This window comes from Spinacia oleracea, chromosome 1 (assembly GCF_020520425.1).
Source record: "Spinacia oleracea cultivar Varoflay chromosome 1, BTI_SOV_V1, whole genome shotgun sequence".
In the NCBI taxonomy this organism is placed as follows: domain Eukaryota; kingdom Viridiplantae; phylum Streptophyta; class Magnoliopsida; order Caryophyllales; family Amaranthaceae; genus Spinacia; species Spinacia oleracea.
Genome location: NC_079487.1, coordinates 130,576,853 through 130,597,097, shown reverse-complemented (window position 1 = coordinate 130,597,097; position 20,245 = coordinate 130,576,853). Strand labels below are relative to the sequence as shown.

The following is a 20,245-nucleotide window of genomic DNA, read 5'->3' as shown; positions in this document are numbered from 1 at the left end:
ACACGCGTGGGTCAACGATGGAAATATCGAGTCAACCACCGAAAAATGAGTGCATGTCCCAATTCACAAAAAAAAATCATTTTAGGTCTTATCTCACAGTTTTTTTTTAAAACGTCATTTATCACAATTTTTTATCTTTAAGAGGTCATTTATGATAAAAAATCCTTATTTTTATAAGATTCAGATGACGAAGAGAGAAAAAAAATCTGTAAAGGAGTACCAAAGTAGTAAATGAAGATGAAGTTGTTAACAAATTAAGAGGCGTTGTTGTTAAACATTACCCCGATTGATTCCCTCTCGGCTTCGTCCCTTTGAGTTTGCCTGTGTGAATACACGAGTCTTAAAGGAAAGTATTTTTTGAATGTACTACTACTCGCACACGTAAAATAAGACATAATTTTTTTGGACGTAATATTACCAGGCCCGGTCCTGACATTTTGAGGGCCCTAGGCGAAATATGGAATTTGGGCCCCTTTCAATAATATTTTATTTTGTTGAATCCATTATATTGTTGAATTCAAATCAATAAAAACTTACTATATCTCCTTTGCGGGATCCTAGAATTTCAAAATCCGGATCGAGTCGATTTCTTGAAATATTTCAATAAAATAAATACTCATTTAATTACAAAATAATTAATATGCGTAAAGAGATATTTTTAAAAAATAAAGGTTCATTTTGAGCATATAAAAATATTAATTTTGTCTTCATTAAAATGCTTATCTATTTTAAAACTTATAAATCCATAGTCGAACCCTAGACCCCTAGTAGATGTCAAAACTTTAAAACCAATTTTCTACCAATGAGCCAAGGAAATAACATGCGTATATAATGCGTTGTTCAATACTAGTACTAAATTACTGGATAGATAATTATTTTGGGCCCCTTTCCGCCTTGGGCCCTAGGCGGTCGCACCCCTCGCCTACCCCCTAGGACCGGGCTTGAATATTACTAGTATACTCGTATACTCGTATTATGTTATCCTCGTACACTCATACAAGTATACAACTATACAAGTTTTTTTTTTTATAAAAAAAATCAGGCCCAATACAAGGTTTCGATAGAAATATAGAAGCACTCGAGTGTATATGATTAATACAATAAGCCCATACTCAATTGGAATTACCGATTAATCTAAAACGATCAGCATTTAATTTGTTAGTTTAATTACGTTACATTAAAAAGTTACAAGAATAACAAATGAATTTAGGTAGGTGCCGTAGGTCCAATAACAAAACTAATTTAATTAAATGTTTATTTAATAATCAATTCCCAGCCAAGAAACGTAACAAAATCTCGTCGATTCCGTATCTTCACAAAATAAGGAAACTATACATATTCTCCAAAACTATATATACCAACATATATTCCATATAAGGAAACTATATCACTTTTGATTAAATTCCTTATTATTAATTCTCTATAAATAATCTCCTTTATATTCAGAAATCAAACCTCCATAAAAAATCAATCTCATAAAAACCAGAAGAAAGAAGAAGAAGAATGGCAAACATGAAGAAAACATACTATTACACTTTCTTCCCGACGAAGAAAGAAGAGATGGAGGCCGCACCTTTACCACCTGGTGCATACCCGTATGCCCGTACCCTTGTCGAAATCCGAGACGATAACCCGAACCCGGAAATACTACCGAATAGTTTCGATCACAATACCGACCCATGGAAGATCAGAAAACAGTTGGAAACCCACGAAATAACAACGGGTAAGATTCAGTTGACACATGAGGATGTATTTGAGCACGTGTTTCGTTACTCAAGTTTAGAGAGTGCTAATAAGGTTGTTGCTGGGAATAAAGTGTACGTAACTGTTTGTGATTTGACTGATGAAACTACTCCTGTTGTGTACGGTCCGTACGATAATGAGACATTCTTTGAGAAAGGCGTAGGGGTACAAGATGAGTATTTTGTTCTTGGGTTGAATTCGGATTTGTTTAGGACCCGTGGGTTGAATAAGGATGATCAGATTGGACTTTATTATGAACCTAGGGTTCATACTTTCTATTTCAAGGCCTTTCGCTGATTATTCAGCGCTCCATCCAGATCGAATGAAGTATGTTTGTTCTGTTAATCGATCTGTTTTAGTTCAATGCTACAAGTTATGATATAATCTGTTTCACGTTTGATAGGTTTAGTTCAATTGAGTATTGTAACGAGTGATTGAATTCGTAACAACATTTAATTTGTTTTGATGTTTTAGAAAAGGTTGAATGTTGTAATGCAAAAACTTCCGAGATTTTGCGAGATATGATAATAATAATAATAATAATAATAATAGATTGTTACTTTTCTTTAATTTTTATCTTAATTTATTTTTTAGGTTATGATATGATATGATAGAATTACAATACGATAAAATTTTAATATATAGGGTTTTAGCATGTTTATGAAACTAGAGTATTCGTTATTAGAACTCTATCATAATTAGAACCATAAACATCTTGTAACTCTTAAACTCTATCGTATACTTTGTATAACTTTTACGATTCATTCAATTACGTTATTTATTTTTTCTTGGGGTTTATAGTTTTGATGTTTCATTACAGTGGTGAAAATGATCTTTTTACTTGTAACAGTGTTTTTTTTTAAATTTTCCGAACTAATAATCAATTTTCTGATTTATTACACATTTTATTTATGATAAAGCATGGGAAATAGTCCTTTGAGCTTCAGTTGTGATTTAATTTAGTCCCGTACTCCTGGTCGAACATTAAAGCCCAAATTTGATTATATAAGGCTTTTTTTTACCTCCTTTTTCCCCTCTATATATAAATTTATATAGCTCTACAGTCATAACTCATACGGAGTAAGTCATAAGTCATACGGTCATACCCCATACTAGATGTAACAATTGCATGCTTAGCTTTTTAGGAATGTCTAGTTTTCAAATGGTCGTTCATATGATAGCGCACAAAGGGTCACCCATTGAGTTAAGCTATGTTTGTTTTAACGAAAAATACATTTTAAAGAAATTTTTTCATTTTCTTTATTTGTTTTTGTTAAGGGTGGAAATAACTTTCTCTAGTGGGAAAACCAACTTTTATTTGAAAAGAAGGAATACCACATTATCCACTCTAATCGCTTACATTTCTTTTTCTCTCTTATCATTTCTACTTTCATAGTTCTTTTTCTTTATAATTTTTCTTGTAAGGAAACAAACAAAAAGAAAACTATTCCCCTTGAAATTTTTTTCCGTTGAAACAAACGAAGCCTTAATATTCCTCGTGTGTTTCCATCCCACAGATTAGAAGGTGCACCCGGTTGTATGTTAAAGAAACATTTTTATGATTACAAAGCACAATATTTTTTCAGAAAAAATCTTTTTATTTTAGCGATTGTGTTGTATTCAATTCAACAATATGTTCTTTTATAGCTGATGTATTTTTTTTGTTTGTAAAAATGTGTTTGTAAAAGGTAAATAAGTGAATTTAAACAATAAAAATGTACTTCTTGAAGCATTAAAAGTACTGAATGACTCGGCATGCAACCGGTTACACCTTTTACCCATTGATGATTTTTAGCAACAACCTATTTTTTTGGTTTATTGCACCCGGTTCACCTTTATGTCTAATTAAGATTCGGGGTGAGTTCTGGGTGGATAGTTTCTAGTCCCCTCCCAATTGTTGCTGGGAGATCAAACACGCGGTCCTCCCTACCAAGTCCAGTCCCGGTCACCCCTTAACTAATAGACAATTGGTTTAGCAACAACTTACGAATGTAAGACTATAATCAAAGACACACAAATCATGATAAGTGCATTAATACAGAAGATGAACACTGAGTACATATTAACAACTTAATTAATCAAATTACATACAAACATTAAGCAACACATGCAGGTCTATCAATTCAGAAAACAGAGAAAACTTGAGCAGATTTACAAACAAACAAAACTCAAATAAGCCAGTACTAGTACAAATGTACAATAACACCATTATTGTACATATTCAAGCAATTGAAAAATCATTGTTCTCTCTTCTACCACGCAACTTCCTTCTCTTCACAAACCGTTTGATGCTCGTTACACCATACACAACCAACCGGATAATATTCAGTGCACTGACTATTATCAACAACAAGAACCAAATATACGTTAGAATAAGAGCTATATCCAGTTTCGAGTATCGACTTTCTGTTGATATCATTTGTCCAATGTAATTCAAACCCATAAACCCGATTGCACTATACATCAACTGTATAACCAACCAAGCACAAAACTTGTTGTTTAAAGGTATACCACTTACCAACAACACTATAATCATAACAGCGGGTACAAATGAACCCGAGTTTATTGAGAATTGGTCGGGTATATCCGGCCCGTTTACGTTCAAGTAGATGATGGGTAATGCATTGATTGTGACTATTATTGCTGCGGTTAATAATATTGCACCTTTCATGTCTTCCAAATGCTTAGTGTTGTTATCATTGAAGGTGAAAAAGCGCTTCCATGGCGACTTCTTACGCCTTGTTGTTGTTGTTGTTGTTGTTGTTGGTTTGTGTTGTTGGATAGTTAATTTTGATGGTGGGATTGAAGAATGGTTGTTGGTATTGGTTGATGGTTGTTGTAAGTTGGGTTGAAGGAGAAAGAAGTTGAGTAGTTCGAGTCCTTTAACGTCTTTTGGCGAATTTTCGAGTAAGTCTAGGGCTGTAAGACCATTGTTGTTCACTGCATTTAGTTCAATGCCTGGTGTTGCTACCAAGTATTTTGTAATCTGATACAAAAAAAAAAAAAAAAAAAAAAAGTTGAAGAAAATGTTTTATTAGAAGCATAATTAATTAATTGTGATAATTATGAATGTTTTATTAACGTAGATTTGTACTAATTGAAATGAAAGTTAAAATTATTAATTACTACACATCTTTGACTATTGATTTCTATCATTATAATGGCATAGTAAATGCTTGTAAAGTTTTTTTTTACAACTACTACGTAAATAAGAATTTTGTACTAATTGAAATGAAAGTTAAAATTATTAATTACTACGGAGTACACATCTTTGACTATTGATTTCTATCATTATAATGGCATAGTAAATACTTGTAAAGTTTTTTTTACAACTACTACGTAAATAAAAACGGAGGAAATATATATTGGCTGTCAAGGTTGGTCAACTCTTTATAGAAACAGATCGATGGTAATTTCAGCATAAGATGCCGTGGTGCTGAGTAGATAAACTTAATGAAGAATTAAGAAGGAATTTAAATTGATGAATAAAATACATTTATATCTTTAAATCAAATGGATGAGAGTGAGGACTGGTCCTTGTCTGATAGTCAAAATTTGGGATGAATAAAAATACATTCATAATTTCATATCTTCAAAACAAACGGAATATATATCGCAAGTCACTGTTTGATAGTCAAAATTTGGGAGTTGAAACCAAATTATTATGTCTAATTAATTAAACCCTTTATTTATCAAATATATTTTTTAGTAGACGCGAAGAAGGATCATAATGAACCAATACACATCTTACGTTAGTCAGTTTAGTTACGCAGATCAATACTTGAGCAACTTTAAAGCGTAACAGAGAAGGAAAACAAAAAATTCTCACCTCTAAATTTTTGTGTAGAGCAGCCAAATGCAAGATAGTATTGCCATCATCATTTCTTGCATTTATTAACAAGTTGTTATCATCACTTTCCTTCTTTAACAAATCCACCAACAGTTGGAAAGCATCCAAGTTATCATACTTAACACACAAGTGCAACACATAATCCCCCTTATCCACCCTTAACCGAGTTGACTCAGGACTCGCCCGGGCCAACTCGGTCAACACCTCAACTCGGACACCCTTCATGATCGCCAAATGAAGGGGCAACTTCCCATCCTTGCTACGAGCCAGGCAGGAACCCGCCGGACCCACACGTAAAAGCTCACGGACAATCTCCACGTGTCCCTTAGCGGAAGCGACATGGAGGGGCAAGTGGCCGAGCGAGTCAGCCTCGGTGGCGAGGCGGTGGTTGTGACCGAGCACGGCCCGTGCAAACTCGAAGTGCCCGCGTAAGGTTGCAATGTGTAAAGGGGTGTCTTGAAAGAAAGTTGGGGAAATTCTATCAAGAATTAAGGGATCTTCTTGGATTAATGCTTTCAAAATTGATACATTTCCTTCAAGAGAAGCTTCATACAGTCTCTTATCCATTTCCATAATTTTCTCTCTCTAAATCTCACTACAAGTTGGTTGTTCTATATTTTTATTAGTTCATAGCACAAGTTTAATTTATATTAATTTGGTATAAGAAAAGTCAAAGATAGATGACAAGGAAACTTAGTTAAGGCTAGTGGGAAAGTTTGACTTTGTCAATAGTGAACTTGCATTGGTCAAATAATGTAGGAAACAAACCATATTGAAGGTTGGAAGAGAAGATATCTATAAATCAAATGGGTTGTTTGTAGACCTGTAAAAATCGACCCTACCCGAACCGGCCCGAAAATACTGGGTCATGAACAAGTTTTTGTGACCCGTAATCCGATAATATTTGAACCCGAGCAACCTGAAAATTAATGGGTCAAAACCCTATCGAATCCGTTTTAGACCCGACCGATTGAAAATCATTGTATTTATAGTAATAAATGAGATCATGAGAAAATTTAAGCATAATAAGCACGTTGTTTTTACTATTGTTTTGTGTTATTATTATTTAATTTGAATTATACGCGATTTTATGGTTGAATTTTTACTAAATATAAACTTGTGTAGGAAAATTTGTTAATTTGTGCCCATATTTTGTATATTTATCACCAAATTTAATGAAAATATAATACGCGTTTTAAAATCTCTCAACCCGTTGGATCGAGAAGACGACTAAGGTCATGAGGGTCTCTCAACCCGGAATTTCTGGTCTTGAACAATCATTTGTAAACCTGAACCCGAAAATCACTGACCCAATTCAACCCAAATTCGAAAATAATTTTTTACCACCCGACCCGACCGACCCGTTTGATAGATCTAGTTGTTAAGTTGTTTGTGTTTGGTGCATTTGCATATGCTAATTAATGAGTTAGGGTGTGTTTATCCCTAGTCTTAAGATGAGTCTCAAGATGAGTCTTAAGCTTAAGTCTTGGGATAATGTGGTAAAAGACTACCCCGAGTCTTGAAGTGAGTTTGAAAATCCAAGACTCACTCAAGACTCACTTAAGACTCCACTTTTTTCTCCCTCCAATCAAATCATTCCACATCATCAAACTTAATTTATTTTATTTCACCCAAAAAAAAAGTTAATTATATTTTTAATTCATTTTTCTGCAACTTTAAACGGTTATGCAAACCGGGAACAATACTTTGCAAATCATATCCGAATTCGTAATCGTACTCAATGTCATCAACTTCAACATGACTTGATGGAACACATTTGGTCACGTTTTGGAGGAGCGGCTAACTAAATTATTGATAATTTATGTATTATTTTGTTTCATTTGCCTTTAAATTTATGTTCTAGATCTTTTTAATTTAATATGTTGTATTATTGTTTCTAATTAGTACGGAATATATGTCAATTTCGAAATTAACATTTTCTGTTTTATTTTTTCATTTTTTTCTCGAATTATAAATTACTTTGTTTGTATATAAGAAAACATAATTTCAATATTATTTGGAAAATGTACCCAAAAAATATACATAAAATATTGTTTTAGGAGTTAGGTGAGTCTGAGGTGAGTCTGGGGATAATGTGTAAAAATAGGGTGAGTTTTGTGTGAGTTTAGATAATGAAAAAGTTAGTGGAAAGCTGATGTGGCAGAGTCTGAAGATTGGAGGTGAGTCTGGGGATAAACTCACCCTTAGGTAAGCATAAGAAACGAGAGGGCTCTCCAACACGCCAACACTATGTTTTATGATCTTCAAAAACTAATGAGATCTTGAACCAGTTATAAGACGACTAAGGTCATGAGGGTTTATTTATTATTATAAATCACATGTCCGAAAACCTCATTCTTCATGGAACGATGCAAGATATAATACAACACCAATTAAGATGTATTATTCAATTTGTGAATATTTTGAATTGGAGTATTAGTGAGACAATGAGTTAAAACCAGCTGTTTTGATGTGTGCCATATCGTGGAAGATACTTTGTACATCAGTGTTGAAGAACTTATGTACAAGTGGGCTTTGTGGTTAGAAACTAACGAAGCAATAAATCAAGGAGTATGAATCTTCTATCACACAATCTGTGTATCACTTATAAATTAAATTTTGTCGCTAAATCAATCTATTATGGCGACCGAAGGACAAATTGAGTAGGTATATGGAGTATATCACCCACAAAAACAAATAAAAAAATAAAAAAATACTTTGTATAACATTTGAGATATATATGTGTATCATTTTGTAAATTATCAAGTGCGGTTTTGTGAAATCAATTATAGGAGTATGCCCAAATTCTCGATAAAACAGTACTTTTATACCACCGGCTAAATCCACCTTAGGTTTCTTTACATAATTTTTGAGAGGAGATTCAAATCGTTCCACAAACTATGTTATTACAAACAAATTAAGGAAACTTTGAGAAGTGTTACATCAAGAGGGGAAAAAGGGTAATTTATTTATTACATGAAATGATTTCAAGGTTTCACGAAATATCCTTATATTTTTAAAATGCACCAAGTACATTAAGGTCATTTCATGAAATAACCGAAAAAAAACAAGAAACTTGAGTTTGTTGACTCTTTCATTAAGGATTTGTCAAACCATTATCTCTTCTACCTCTCAACCTCCTACGCTTCATGCACATTTTGATGCTCGTTACTATCCACACAACCAAACGAATGATATTAAGTGCACTTACTAACATAAGCAACCCAAACCAAATCGACACGAAAACAAACACGAAATTCACGGATGAGTATCGACCTTCGTTGGATACTATTGCTCCAAGGTAATCCAAACCCAAAAATCCCATAGAAGTGTACAAACTTTGTATCACAACCCAAGCACAAAGCTTGTTGCTTAAGGGAAAACCGGCTATTAGTAACGACATTATCGTAACAGCAGGCACAAATGAAGCCGAGTTGGTTGAGTATTGTTCGGTTAAATCCGGCCCATTTACCCTCATGTAGATCATGGGCAATGCATTTGTCGCGGCTATTATAGCCGCGATAATTATTATTTCACCTTTCATATCTTCCAATTGGTTATTACCATTAAAGGTGAAAAATATTTTCCATGACTTCTTGGGCCTAAATGGCCCAGAATGTGATGTTAATGGTTGGGTTTCTATTGGTGTAAGAGAAGAATGAAGGTTGGTTGATCGTTGCATAGCGTTAGATCGTAGAAGGAAGTTAAGCAGCTCAAGTCCTCTCAAGTCTCTAGGAGAATTTTCTACCAAATCTAAGGATGTTAGACCATTGTTGTTCATTGCATTTGGTTCAATTCCCGGTGTTGCTAGCAAGTGTTTCATCATCTGTAAAAAAAAAAAAAAAAAAAAAAAAAAGAAGGAAAATCATGAGAGGTAACGGTATGGGATGTGACAGAGAATGTACGCAGAATATCCTGCTCCTAAGTTTAGGATATATTTTGCAAAAAGAATGTCTCACTTATTTCTTTAGTTTCTTAATTTGATTGTCACCCTATAAATATGATTAGGACTATCATCATAAATTCACAACCGTATAAATATTGATAAATGAAATACTTCGTACAATTGAACCAGTTTACATCAGGCAAATCACGTGTAACATAACATTCTCAAAATTCTCGCAACATAAAATTTTATACTCTCTCAATTCCTTATAATATTGCCGATCTACTTGACAAGAATGCATCCTCAACAAATTTTAGAAATGACATGGTTACGTAGTACATGGTAATTAACTTACTTGAAAATCTGTTTTAGCTTAATAAAGTTTGATAATTTTAGACTCGGATCAAATTAATAAATAGGTTAAAAAAGGACATATGTATGAATATTAAATACCTCAAAATGTTTTTGTAGAGCAGCCAAATGCAAGACTGTATTACCATCATCATTTTTTGCATTCAACAAGTTGTTACCATCAATTATTTCACCCTTCATGAGCTCCTCCAATATCACTTGAAAAGCATCCAAGTTTTCATACTTGACACACAAGTGCAAAGCTGTATCTCCTCTATCCAATCTCGACCGAGTCGACTCAAGACACGCTTGAGCCAACACGCTCACCACTTCAACTCGGACCCCTTTCATTATTGCCAAGTGAAGGGGCAACTTCCCATCCTTGCTACGAGCCAGACACGAACTTGGAATGACACGTGTCAGTTCTTGGACGATCTCCAAGTGCCCCTTAGTGGAAGCAACATGGAGGGGCAAGTGGCCGAGCGAGTCAGCCTCGGTGGCGAGCCGGGGGTTGCGACCGAGTACGGCACGTGCAAACTCAAAGTGCCCGCGTAAGGTTGCAACGTGTAAAGGTGTATCTTGAAAAAAAGTTGGGGAAATTCTATCAAGAATTAAAGGGTCTTCTTGTATTAAGGCTTTCAAGTTTGACACACTTCCTTCAAGAGCAGCTTCATACAATCTCTTCTCCATTTCCATCACTCTTTTCTCTCAAACAATTTCAAGTTAGCTGTTCTGTACATATTAGTAATGTGGAATAATTTGACTTTATAACTTTGAAAAATAAACCACAAGATTTTCTAAATCCATTTCGTGGTTGGTGCATGTGCTAATAGCAATGCTTAATGATCTTTAAATCCCATGATTAATCATTAAGTATGAGCTGGAGTTGTAACTTGTAAGGAGTTGACCTATGAAACTACCCAAATATGCTAAGATAATCCTCAATGGGGGCACAATTAGGGGCTCAAAGGAGAGAGATTATTGTTAAAAATGAGCACCATTCGAGGAGTTACAAAGTATAAATTACTCCGTATGACAAGATTTGTCATCTCGTTCAAAAGGTTTTTTTTTTCAACAAATGAAAGTTTATTCAGAAATACATAAATAAATAACAGTTGAAAATAAATAAACAAGTGAGTTTTTAAAAGTCTCATGCTCTCACCATTGGACAATTTAAGTCCAATACGTGAGACACAAAAACAAAATAGATATTATAATACAATTGGAGAAATAAAACGCTTATGATAAAATTTTGTACTTCAAGCTCTTCACAATATTTATGAAACAATTGAAATATAAATTTAAAATTTAGCAAGCTCATATAATATAGATGTAATCAACAAATTAATAATAATAAAAAGCACCTCATTGGAAGCAGATGGCTAAACTACAAATGAAGTTACTCCAATAAATTAAAATTTAAGTCCATGAAAGAGGGAGCAAGATAAGGGCATTTTTTTAATTGATGGAAGATAAGGGCATAAGAGAAGGAACATCATGTTACAAACACATAAAGATGACACTCTTTCCTATTTACATTCCCGCATACTATGATTTATATGAGCACCTCAAAACTTTTCTATTTGTACAATAAACAAATAGCAATTTTAGTATATAATTTAATCTCAAAACCTCAGTTTATGTACAGAAAGCCTTCCCACAATAAATTGCTGCATCAAAAAAATCAATGCCATGTGAAATGCTCAACTAGTCTCTTGATTGCTGCATCAGCTCGAGCCACTGCACCACAATCAAGTTTCAGTATTGGAAAAAATGTAAAGTTATTGCCAAACAGGGGATAGGGCTTGAACAAGGTTATTTAAAGTTTAGAGAGAGGGATATACCTGTCTCATGAGATCAGCTAGTGTTCTAGGGAGCACTTCAATGTTCCTCAGAACAATGTAGTATGGGAAAGGGAAAGAGTCCAGATAAGGAACAGCCTTCTGCAGTATTCCATTCTTGAATATATAATCCTTGATTGAAAAAAAAGGAAAAGAAATAGTGAGGAACATATAACCTTCCTTGGTAAAAAGGGTAAAAGAAAGTGAGGAAAATAGAACCTTCCTTGGTAAACTAGGGTAAAAAATAGTCGAGGAACAGAGAAAACAACTTGGGAAAAATACCTTGCAGTCGACAATGGATTCTTGAGCACTATCCAAAACTATAAACGCCACCATACAGTTTCGATTCAACAGGTCTCTCATGAAGCGCTTCACCTTTTCCTTGTTATCATGAAACCGACCATCAGCAATAATCAAAACAAGTTGTTGCAATGGATTTTGTCCAGAAGGCAATCTTGCATTAGCCACAGCCTGTTCTAGCATATTGTTCAAATATTTAAGGAGTTCAGCCATAGGCTCCTCTCTTAAAGTATTCTCTTGGTTAAATGTCAGGCTTGAGATCATCTGTTTCAACCAAATTTGAGAAAAAATAAGAGATAAGTTATCGGATCAAAGACAATGAATATAAATGCAGAGGATAAAAAACAGAGAAAACATGAAGTATAGAACTGACCTTCATTCCAGCTTCCCCAGTTAAGGGCTGATCAAAGTCATGCAGTAACCTGATGTTCCCTTCCTTCCCAAAGCTCGTGACAGCTAATTTCCCAACCTCAAGCTGAGATAAGGCACGGCACACGGTGACCAAAGCTTCAATGGCAAAATCGCCACAGCAATTTTCAGACATACTGCGGGAATCATCCACCACGATCACAACTTGGTAATCACGTTTATTAGGTTTGGTACGCCTCAACCATATCTTATCTTTCCGATAGTGACTAGCAATATATGGAATTACCTGCATAGTTTAGCAAATGAGAACATGAGTTTTAATTGAAAAGAACACGATAAAGAGAAGGATTGAAGTTTCAATAACTTACTTTCTTCATATTGATCCTTTTGCCAGTCCTGTAATCCCCTTGAAGCTTGCTAGCCAGTGTAGGTTCCATGACTAAACGTAGCTGCTCGGCCAATTCCTGAGACAGCCTCATTGTACGGAGTTCATACTTTCTCCAAAGAGCTCCAGCATTCACATTCATCTCGCCGAGTTGCTGAACAAGACTCTGAACTTTCCCTGGTTCATCATCGTTAGCTGAAACTTCACTTAACTGATTCATTTCCTGAGTCATGTAAGACTTCTTCACAGACACTAAACTCTCCAGAGGACTACCATCAATCCTTCCCTTAGCTTCTTGAACATCTTCTACAGACAACTCCTCACGAGAATTAGAAATATTGATCTTCTCATCAACCCTGCTCGTGGAAACTGGTAGACTGCGGATGGTGTTCTCAGCATTAGAATCCTCATCATGGAGCTCCTCAACTTCTTTCTCCTGAGCAGTATGCCCATCCCCATCAGGCTTGTCATGGACAATATTATGCTCCGTCTGATCCGGCATTGCAGATCCTAATGCCTGAGCCGTTCCCTGATCAAATTCAGATGTAAACCCAAATTCACCTTCTTCTTGATCCTCCATATCATCTACCGTTTCGTCATCCCTTTGTGGAATATCAGCAGACACTTTAACTCTTTCCTTCCAGTCTTGAAGTGCATCCCCAATGTTGCGTAGTGGGTTCGGCTGATTTTTCTGAAGGGCAGACAGATCTTCCTGTGGCATGGACTGTGGTGGATCATCGGATAATTTACCCTTTGATGAGTTGCCGAACTGCCTTTCCACCTGGATGGAGTTTTCAGACGAGGCAAGGTCATTCTGCATATCACTATTCATAGAGCACTGCATTTCAAGTGCTGTACTTCTAGATTCTGCATTTTGCATTTCATTCATTGTCTGTGACATGGGCTGTGTGTTAGGAACTTGATCACTTAACAAGTCAGAATTCCCTTGCTCATTGAACTCCTTTGTTGGTGCTGTCAGATCATTATCACCATCCTTCTCATTTTTATTCTGTGAATCATCATCAGCTTCTTCAGTCAACATGTTAGATTCTGCCTGAGCTACAGTCTCATCTTCAGGGTCAGCATCTTCTGCATCTTCATCCATATCATTGTCCCTCCTATCATCTTCTTCCATGATATTGTCCGGGTCTGTCTCCATTTTCTCGTCTTCAACAGAAGTTTCATTTGGCTCTTGGAGATCAATGTCTGTGGGGTCAGCACGAGCCTCTTCTTGGTCGATATTCATTGAATCCGTATTCTCTTTGTCATCAATACCATCTTTACTAGTATCCATATTTTCATTGTCATCAGCTGCATCTTCGTTTGCTTCTGTGACATCATCCGTTGTACCTTCTTCATTTGCAGAATCATCTTTAGCTCTAAGCTCCCTGTTATTCAGATCTCTGTCTTTCACTGAAGGTCCCGGCTCATTCTTTTCATTTGCGTTATCAAGATTTTGATCTTCTTCCTTGTCACAGAGCTTTTCATCAACTACTTCACTATCGTCCCCAGTATTCCCAATGGCGCTGTCTAATTGGTCATCTTCATCTTCTCCATTGTTATCATCCTTCTCATCGTCAGAATCCTCACTCAAACTGTACTCAGTACCAACAAAATCATCCGGCATCTCAATTCCTTTCTCATTTTTGCTTGGTAATTCATCTGATGCATTTGGCTCTTCTCTCTGTGGAAATAAATTAACAAATTAAAGATGAAGATATAAGCATAGAAACATGATAGCAGAAAACAAGTGCAAATATGTGTTAAGGATTAAACTACCCAGGCACAACAACACACCTCTCCAGAGTCCCCAAGGAGCTGATCTTCATCAGTTATTTCGTTGCTCACGTCTTTCACTCCTGCACCTTCTCCCATGCCAGTCCCACTAGCATCTTGAGTCTTGTCACCACGAGTATCATCAACTACGTCTTCGGACCGTACACCGTAGCCCTCAGAAAACAGTGAAGCAAATATCTCTGCTAGCCTATGAGTCAACATGGACAACTGCAAAAATGCAGTTCAAATCAGTTAGCAGTTGGGAAGTTATCACCAATACACTATATCACTACCAACAAAGATGAAAAACATGATTTAGAGTAGCATACCATCTCATGGACAGCCAAAAAATCAAGCAAAAGATCATCACCAAAAGCCAATATCAGACCCACCATCTCCACCAGATGTTTCAATTGTAGACCAGTTTCCAAAGATAAATCACTAACATTTGGTAGTTTTCCCTACAGAGTGAAAATTGGATTAGATAATGATTATTTTAACAAAAGTATCATTCCTAAGAAAGCTGAATCACGAAGCTTACAGAGTAAGAAAATAATTTATCAAGATCCTGACTAATAAGATCCAGATGGAGCTTTGCTGCAAAAGAATCGAACAAGATTTTCCACGATGTGATCTTCACTAATAAAGCGTCATCAGATATATCCTGGTTCCTCCACGAACCTAGTTCTTGAAGTGTATTGCCAATATATTTGATCATATCACCAAGTGATGCACTGATTCCAGCTTTAAGACCAGTAAGATCTTCGGCACCAATTAAAGTTTGGTCAGAGTTTTTTGAAGAATAGAACTCATTTTTTAAACTGTTGCCCTGCAATTCCGAACAGATTTTAAGTTTTACTCAGCAATCGCTTCAAATACAGTAGAGCATAAAATATCTTCTTAATACTATTATTTAATAGGAAAATACCACAGGGATCTCAATCGTTACATGTTTCCTTCCCCATCTCTACTACACAAATTCCCTCAACAATTAGAAGGGAAAATGTTCTTAGAGCCCTCCACCAATTCATATATTTTCCCATAGTTTTCTCTCTCCTCGTGCTTTACAAAGTACTAAAGGGAAGGTGACAACTAAGACCAGAATAGCATGACGAATATAAAATCAGATACCTTTTCAATTATATCAGCAAAATGACCAAGTAGAACATCCTCAACTGATCTCTTGTTTACTCCTCTCGCGCGTAAAGCAACAACATGTTCTTGAAACTCCCTTATGAGTTGAAAGTTCCGAACGACTAAAACTTCCATATCCTTTGCAACCACAACAGGGTGCATTGAAGTTGTTAATTTAATTGTAGAATTACCATCACCAAGAAGTTCGTCATCCAGCAATACCTGTCAAAATTCACAATGACACGTACCATATAATACTCTACATATAAAACCAATTCAGAAAAGTTATAAAGAATGAGGGAAGGGAGAGGAGCAGAGATGATGAATACTTTCCAAATGCCTACCTTGGATTTTTCAAATAACGGACTGAATTTCTCAATGAGCAAAAGAATGCCATTTGCTGCATCTTTAATGTTGTGACAGTTACTCAGATGGGTACTTTTGACTGTTTTTAGCATCAAGGATTCTTCATCCAGCATAGAACAGAAAGTATCGAAAAGTTCCTGCAAAAGGTTTCACATTACAGACGAAGGACCAAAAATGGAAAAATAAAGTACAAAGAGATAACCTCCAAGACACCAGGGGAACAAACCCTTACCTTTTGCTGCCACATGCATCTAAAGAGAATCTGTTGGCTAGTAGAAACATTAACTTCATCAGTATTTCCTCCACCAACCGAATGAGAAACGGAATACAATTTTTTCAAACATCGTACACTTCTCCTTAAGTGATGCAATTTGCCAGACATATCATAGGCAACAGCACGTTGCTCCATTTGTATCATTACAAGGTGTTCAAGGAAGCTATTACATCGATTAACCTGCATGAGAGATCAAATAAATATCCTTGAATGCATACCAAAGTAATAGGATTCAAACAACGTGTTTGTCCTTGCAAGGATCTTTACCCTACAACACTAATGTTCTCAGAAGGTACAAGCACATGGGTAAAGAAATAGCATTGATACAAAGAAATTGCCAGTCCATGCTAGCGTTTTTCATACTGCGACTGAACCATGGTTTCAAACAGGTATCATACAAAGAAACCCAACCAATAGGTTACTGCAAAATAAAATTAAAAACTAAATTCATCTTTGGACATATTGTCAATTACAACAAAACTAAATTCTTCACTACAAAGTTAGGAAGCACAAACCTAAGATGTGGGACTTGAAAGCAGGTACATAGTCTACACACACAATCATTTTTTATATTCGATTCTGGATTGGTCATGATCCCATTTTCGAAATTCTTCGTAGGTCACCTTTTATTGCAGCTAATCCAAAACTAATAAGCCTTTTTCTTAGATTTCTAAAACCTCCACCATTCACTGTGTTTAAATTGCTTCTGACAAATCAAGAAGGGACTAACTCTACAATATTTCTCCAACACCAACTAAGACGTAGTGGACCAGTCCTTTTGATATCCTTATTACATTGTCCTCATTTATTACTTGGTCCTCAAACAGCTCAGGCCGTGAAGTGTAGAAATCAGATTATAGATCCTTCCTAGTGATTATTGCATGAGATTTACCTGATCCGGATTAAAATCTTTGTGAAAATTAAGAGATATCTGTTGTAAATGCCTCACGGAAGCCAAACTCTTGAAGTAGTATTGATTAGAAAACCTCCACTTGTCTTCTACACTACTGCAATTTGAACTTTTAAAGAGGCTGGATGTATTGACATCAACTTCTCCGAAAGACAAACTGTCATTCTTCAGCAACAAATGTTGTACATCATAGGATGGAAGAAAAAACCACCAATTTGATTCTCCCTGTTTGAACTTTTCCTGCATATTTTCAAGCTGACAGTGAGATAAATGCAATATTAACGTAAATTTTGCAAGCTAAGATACTCGACAAGAAGATGCAAATACTCCCTCAACCCAATATAATTGTCCATTTTGGTGTCCAACTTTTTAAAGAGACATCAATAAATGCATTTACATACAATTACATAGTACTGTATTTCCAAATTTATCTCTGATCCAACTAAAAGAGTAATATCTTGAAATTAGTAATCAATGAATTTTAAAAATCGGCAACTTTGATGCATCCAAAGGGAAAAAATAAAGACACAGCAAAGTTCAAAAGAGCAAATCCAAATACAAGAATATAGAAAGAGACTAAAAGGCTCTTACATCTATTAAGGCAGACTTTGCCATGAACAAAGGACTGTACTCCAAAAGCTTTTGAAGGTTAGATTTGTGCTTTGATAATCCATGATTCTCCAAGAGCTTCATAAGATCAGAGAAAGCCCTCATCTTTACTTGAGATTTCCCTTCATCCTTCCACATATCAGCACTTTCTGCTACAGCCCTACATATGTTTTCTAAGTTATGCCATATTTCACTCCATTCTTCCTTGTAAGTGAGACTGTTGGCATTCACTGAAAGAATAGAAGGAATTTTGTTAGGTCTTGGGAACTAATGCCCAGGGTGGTAATTTGCCCGAGGCAGGAAAGAGATCCTAGTATAAGGAGATACTTTGTGATTGCAAGAGGGCCACACAGGAATATATTAAATGGTAAAGGGTCCCACAAAGTTTGGCCCCCTGCCTTCGAGAAAAAGGAATCAAGAACATCATAGACTTAAATTATTAAATTTCATAGCAAAGAAAAAGAATGCTTCCCGCACCATCAGAGTATAGAAGTGAAGTCTGAACATCCAATTTTCTTCCACCATTAAAGCACTGTACATCAACTTTTTTCCTCCATTTTTCATACCACGTAGTACTGTACAGAATAAACTAAGTAAGTAACAATCATATGTTTAAATTAAAGAGAACATTGGGACAAAACAATTCACCTGTAATTAAACTGAGACATGTCAAATAAAGAGAGTTCTTTATTCCCGCAAGGCAAGGAGTCAACCTTCTGGGTTTTCAAACCCCTTTGCTCAGGTTTCTGAGTAAGAACAAGCATAACTGGCTGCTCGAGTGCATCCTACACAATCATGAATCAGAAGTGAATGGTGTAACTGCTCGATCCATAGAAAGGAGAACTACGAAGGATTAGCTACGTATAAGTTTGAATAATCTTCTTCACCGCCAGCCATTTTATGAGCTACAGGGCCACATCCAAAGTGTATGCCATAAGCCCTTCTCAAGTCCTTTTTATTGGTATGGTACAATACCTAACATAGTAATGCTTTTACAAAATTCCATAAAAAATGTCACTACTCCTATTCCATTTTGTCTCATTTTAGTGTCCTCCTTTTAGATAAATGCATATTCACCTATAATGTTCCCTTATTTACAGATTCTAGCAGACTATGGGTTTAGTTCCACTCATTTATTATATTCCTCAATATATGTGGACAGGCCAGCAAAGACTGACAAGAAAGAGCTAGTATATGGTTGCACAAAACATGGAGTAAGCAAGGATATAACACGGGGTAGATATTTGTACAAAGTACATAGAAGTATTTTTAAGGCCTTTTTATTTTATTTTTGGTACCTTTTGTTTACAACTTTTTGGGTTTTACTACCTTATACTTCTCCTTTTTTCGTTTTTTACTACCTTAAATTTTGTGACTCATTAAATGTGGTATTGTCCACTCACCGATTCTTTTACATTTTCAAACCTTTTTTTACTCCCTCTCTTCTCGATTTTCCATATTTGAGTACAACATGAACCTAATTACTACAAATTGGGCTCAATTTTAATAATTTATGAACTTCATGAAATTCCAGATTTTCATATGAAGCCTACATATATAAGTAAAATCAAACATCTAAAGTAGCTTGACGCTCTTTAAATGAACACCAATTAGATCAAAAACACCGATTGGATTTTGTTGGGACAAAAAGGTTCCGATAATAATTTAAGGACATGGCTGGAAATTCACCGAAATCTGAGTTAAGGTAAAATTTAACGAGTTGTAAAAGTAAAACTAAGGTAGTAAAAAACAAAAAACAAAGTATAAGGTAGTAAAAACCAAAAAGTGGTAGACAAAGGGTAGCAAAATTTAAAAAATCCTACTTAAAATTGATAAAAGGGAAAGTGACTATTAATTTATTTTGAGGATAACAAATATAATTAGTAGTGAAATGAACTAGGCTACCCCAAAGTATATTCAGTTGAAAATTATTACTTGAATGATTAGAAATGAAAAGCATATCATAACAAAAAATTGGATGGTAAATTCGGCATGGGTTGGAAATAGCCAACAATTCTTTAGCCAGATAAGAAGTAGCATATCATCAACATACGTTCAACACATGAGTGTAACTCCTAAAAACCATAGAAATTTCTCTCGCAGTTAAAAACAAAAAGTTATCTCTTGTCATAGCCGGGTAACAGGAACAACTAACAAAACTTTAAACAAGAAAACTTCCAAGATTTGAATAGGTCAAGAAATAGGCGAATATAAGTAAAGTACAATAACTTACGGTGTACTTCTTCATAAGCTTCTTCATCTTTTGACGATTTCTTTTGGAGATTTCAACAGACGCAAGCCTTTCAGGACGGTCCCATCCACATAGCTTCAAAAGTTCTTCCAATTCTGCTTTTATCTTTTTAGTGCTAGCGGCAATGTGACTCATAACCCTAAAGAAATATAAACGAATTATTATTAAGCAATCGTGAAATATTTACAGCTTCTTAGCAG

At 35.3% G+C, this 20,245-nt stretch overlaps 3 protein-coding genes across 3 annotated transcripts in view; all 3 read right to left on the bottom strand.

The window, feature by feature from the left end:
- Window positions 1-3,751: 3,751 nt before the first annotated feature.
- On the bottom strand, window positions 3,752-6,281 carry LOC110803726 (ankyrin repeat-containing protein At5g02620). The gene is made up of 2 exons (XM_022009266.2): window positions 5,573-6,281; window positions 3,752-4,729 (listed from the first exon to the last, which is right to left on the bottom strand). Exons 1-2 carry the CDS (start codon window positions 6,164-6,166, stop codon window positions 3,965-3,967), a joined length of 1,359 nt encoding a protein of 452 aa, XP_021864958.2. The 5' UTR covers window positions 6,167-6,281; the 3' UTR covers window positions 3,752-3,964.
- A 2,125-nt stretch (window positions 6,282-8,406) lies between these two features.
- LOC110802972 (ankyrin repeat-containing protein BDA1-like) lies at window positions 8,407-10,610 on the bottom strand. Its single transcript, XM_022008434.2, has 2 exons — window positions 9,933-10,610; window positions 8,407-9,419 (listed from the first exon to the last, which is right to left on the bottom strand). The coding sequence occupies exons 1-2, from the start codon at window positions 10,524-10,526 to the stop codon at window positions 8,691-8,693; spliced, it is 1,323 nt and encodes a 440-aa protein (XP_021864126.2). The 5' UTR covers window positions 10,527-10,610; the 3' UTR covers window positions 8,407-8,690.
- A 653-nt stretch (window positions 10,611-11,263) lies between these two features.
- Window positions 11,264-20,245, bottom strand: part of LOC110803716 (midasin) — a 44,318-nt gene continuing 35,336 nt past the window's right edge. Inside the window, exons 61-76 of the mRNA XM_022009258.2 lie at window positions 20,028-20,184; window positions 18,443-18,579; window positions 18,272-18,369; window positions 17,777-18,024; window positions 17,168-17,425; window positions 16,234-16,455; window positions 15,980-16,138; window positions 15,633-15,857; window positions 15,043-15,330; window positions 14,831-14,962; window positions 14,523-14,729; window positions 12,709-14,409; window positions 12,345-12,626; window positions 11,954-12,235; window positions 11,675-11,803; window positions 11,264-11,570 (exon numbers count right to left, since the gene is read on the bottom strand). Of these exons, the coding sequence (XP_021864950.2) occupies window positions 11,538-11,570; window positions 11,675-11,803; window positions 11,954-12,235; window positions 12,345-12,626; window positions 12,709-14,409; window positions 14,523-14,729; window positions 14,831-14,962; window positions 15,043-15,330; window positions 15,633-15,857; window positions 15,980-16,138; window positions 16,234-16,455; window positions 17,168-17,425; window positions 17,777-18,024; window positions 18,272-18,369; window positions 18,443-18,579; window positions 20,028-20,184 (4,558 nt within the window). The 3' untranslated portion in view covers window positions 11,264-11,537. The remainder of the gene's footprint in view (window positions 11,571-11,674; window positions 11,804-11,953; window positions 12,236-12,344; window positions 12,627-12,708; window positions 14,410-14,522; window positions 14,730-14,830; window positions 14,963-15,042; window positions 15,331-15,632; window positions 15,858-15,979; window positions 16,139-16,233; window positions 16,456-17,167; window positions 17,426-17,776; window positions 18,025-18,271; window positions 18,370-18,442; window positions 18,580-20,027; window positions 20,185-20,245) is intronic.

Coding starts and splice junctions, on each gene's coding strand:
- LOC110803726 (XM_022009266.2), bottom strand. CDS start 6,166: ATGGAAATGGATAAGAGACTGTATGAAGCTTCTCTTGAAGGAAATGTA. Junction 4,730..5,572: donor CTCTACACAAAAATTTAGAG/GTGAGAATTTTT, acceptor TTTTTGTATCAG/ATTACAAAATACTTGGTAGC.
- LOC110802972 (XM_022008434.2), bottom strand. CDS start 10,526: ATGGAAATGGAGAAGAGATTGTATGAAGCTGCTCTTGAAGGAAGTGTG. Junction 9,420..9,932: donor CTCTACAAAAACATTTTGAG/GTATTTAATATT, acceptor TTTTTTTTACAG/ATGATGAAACACTTGCTAGC.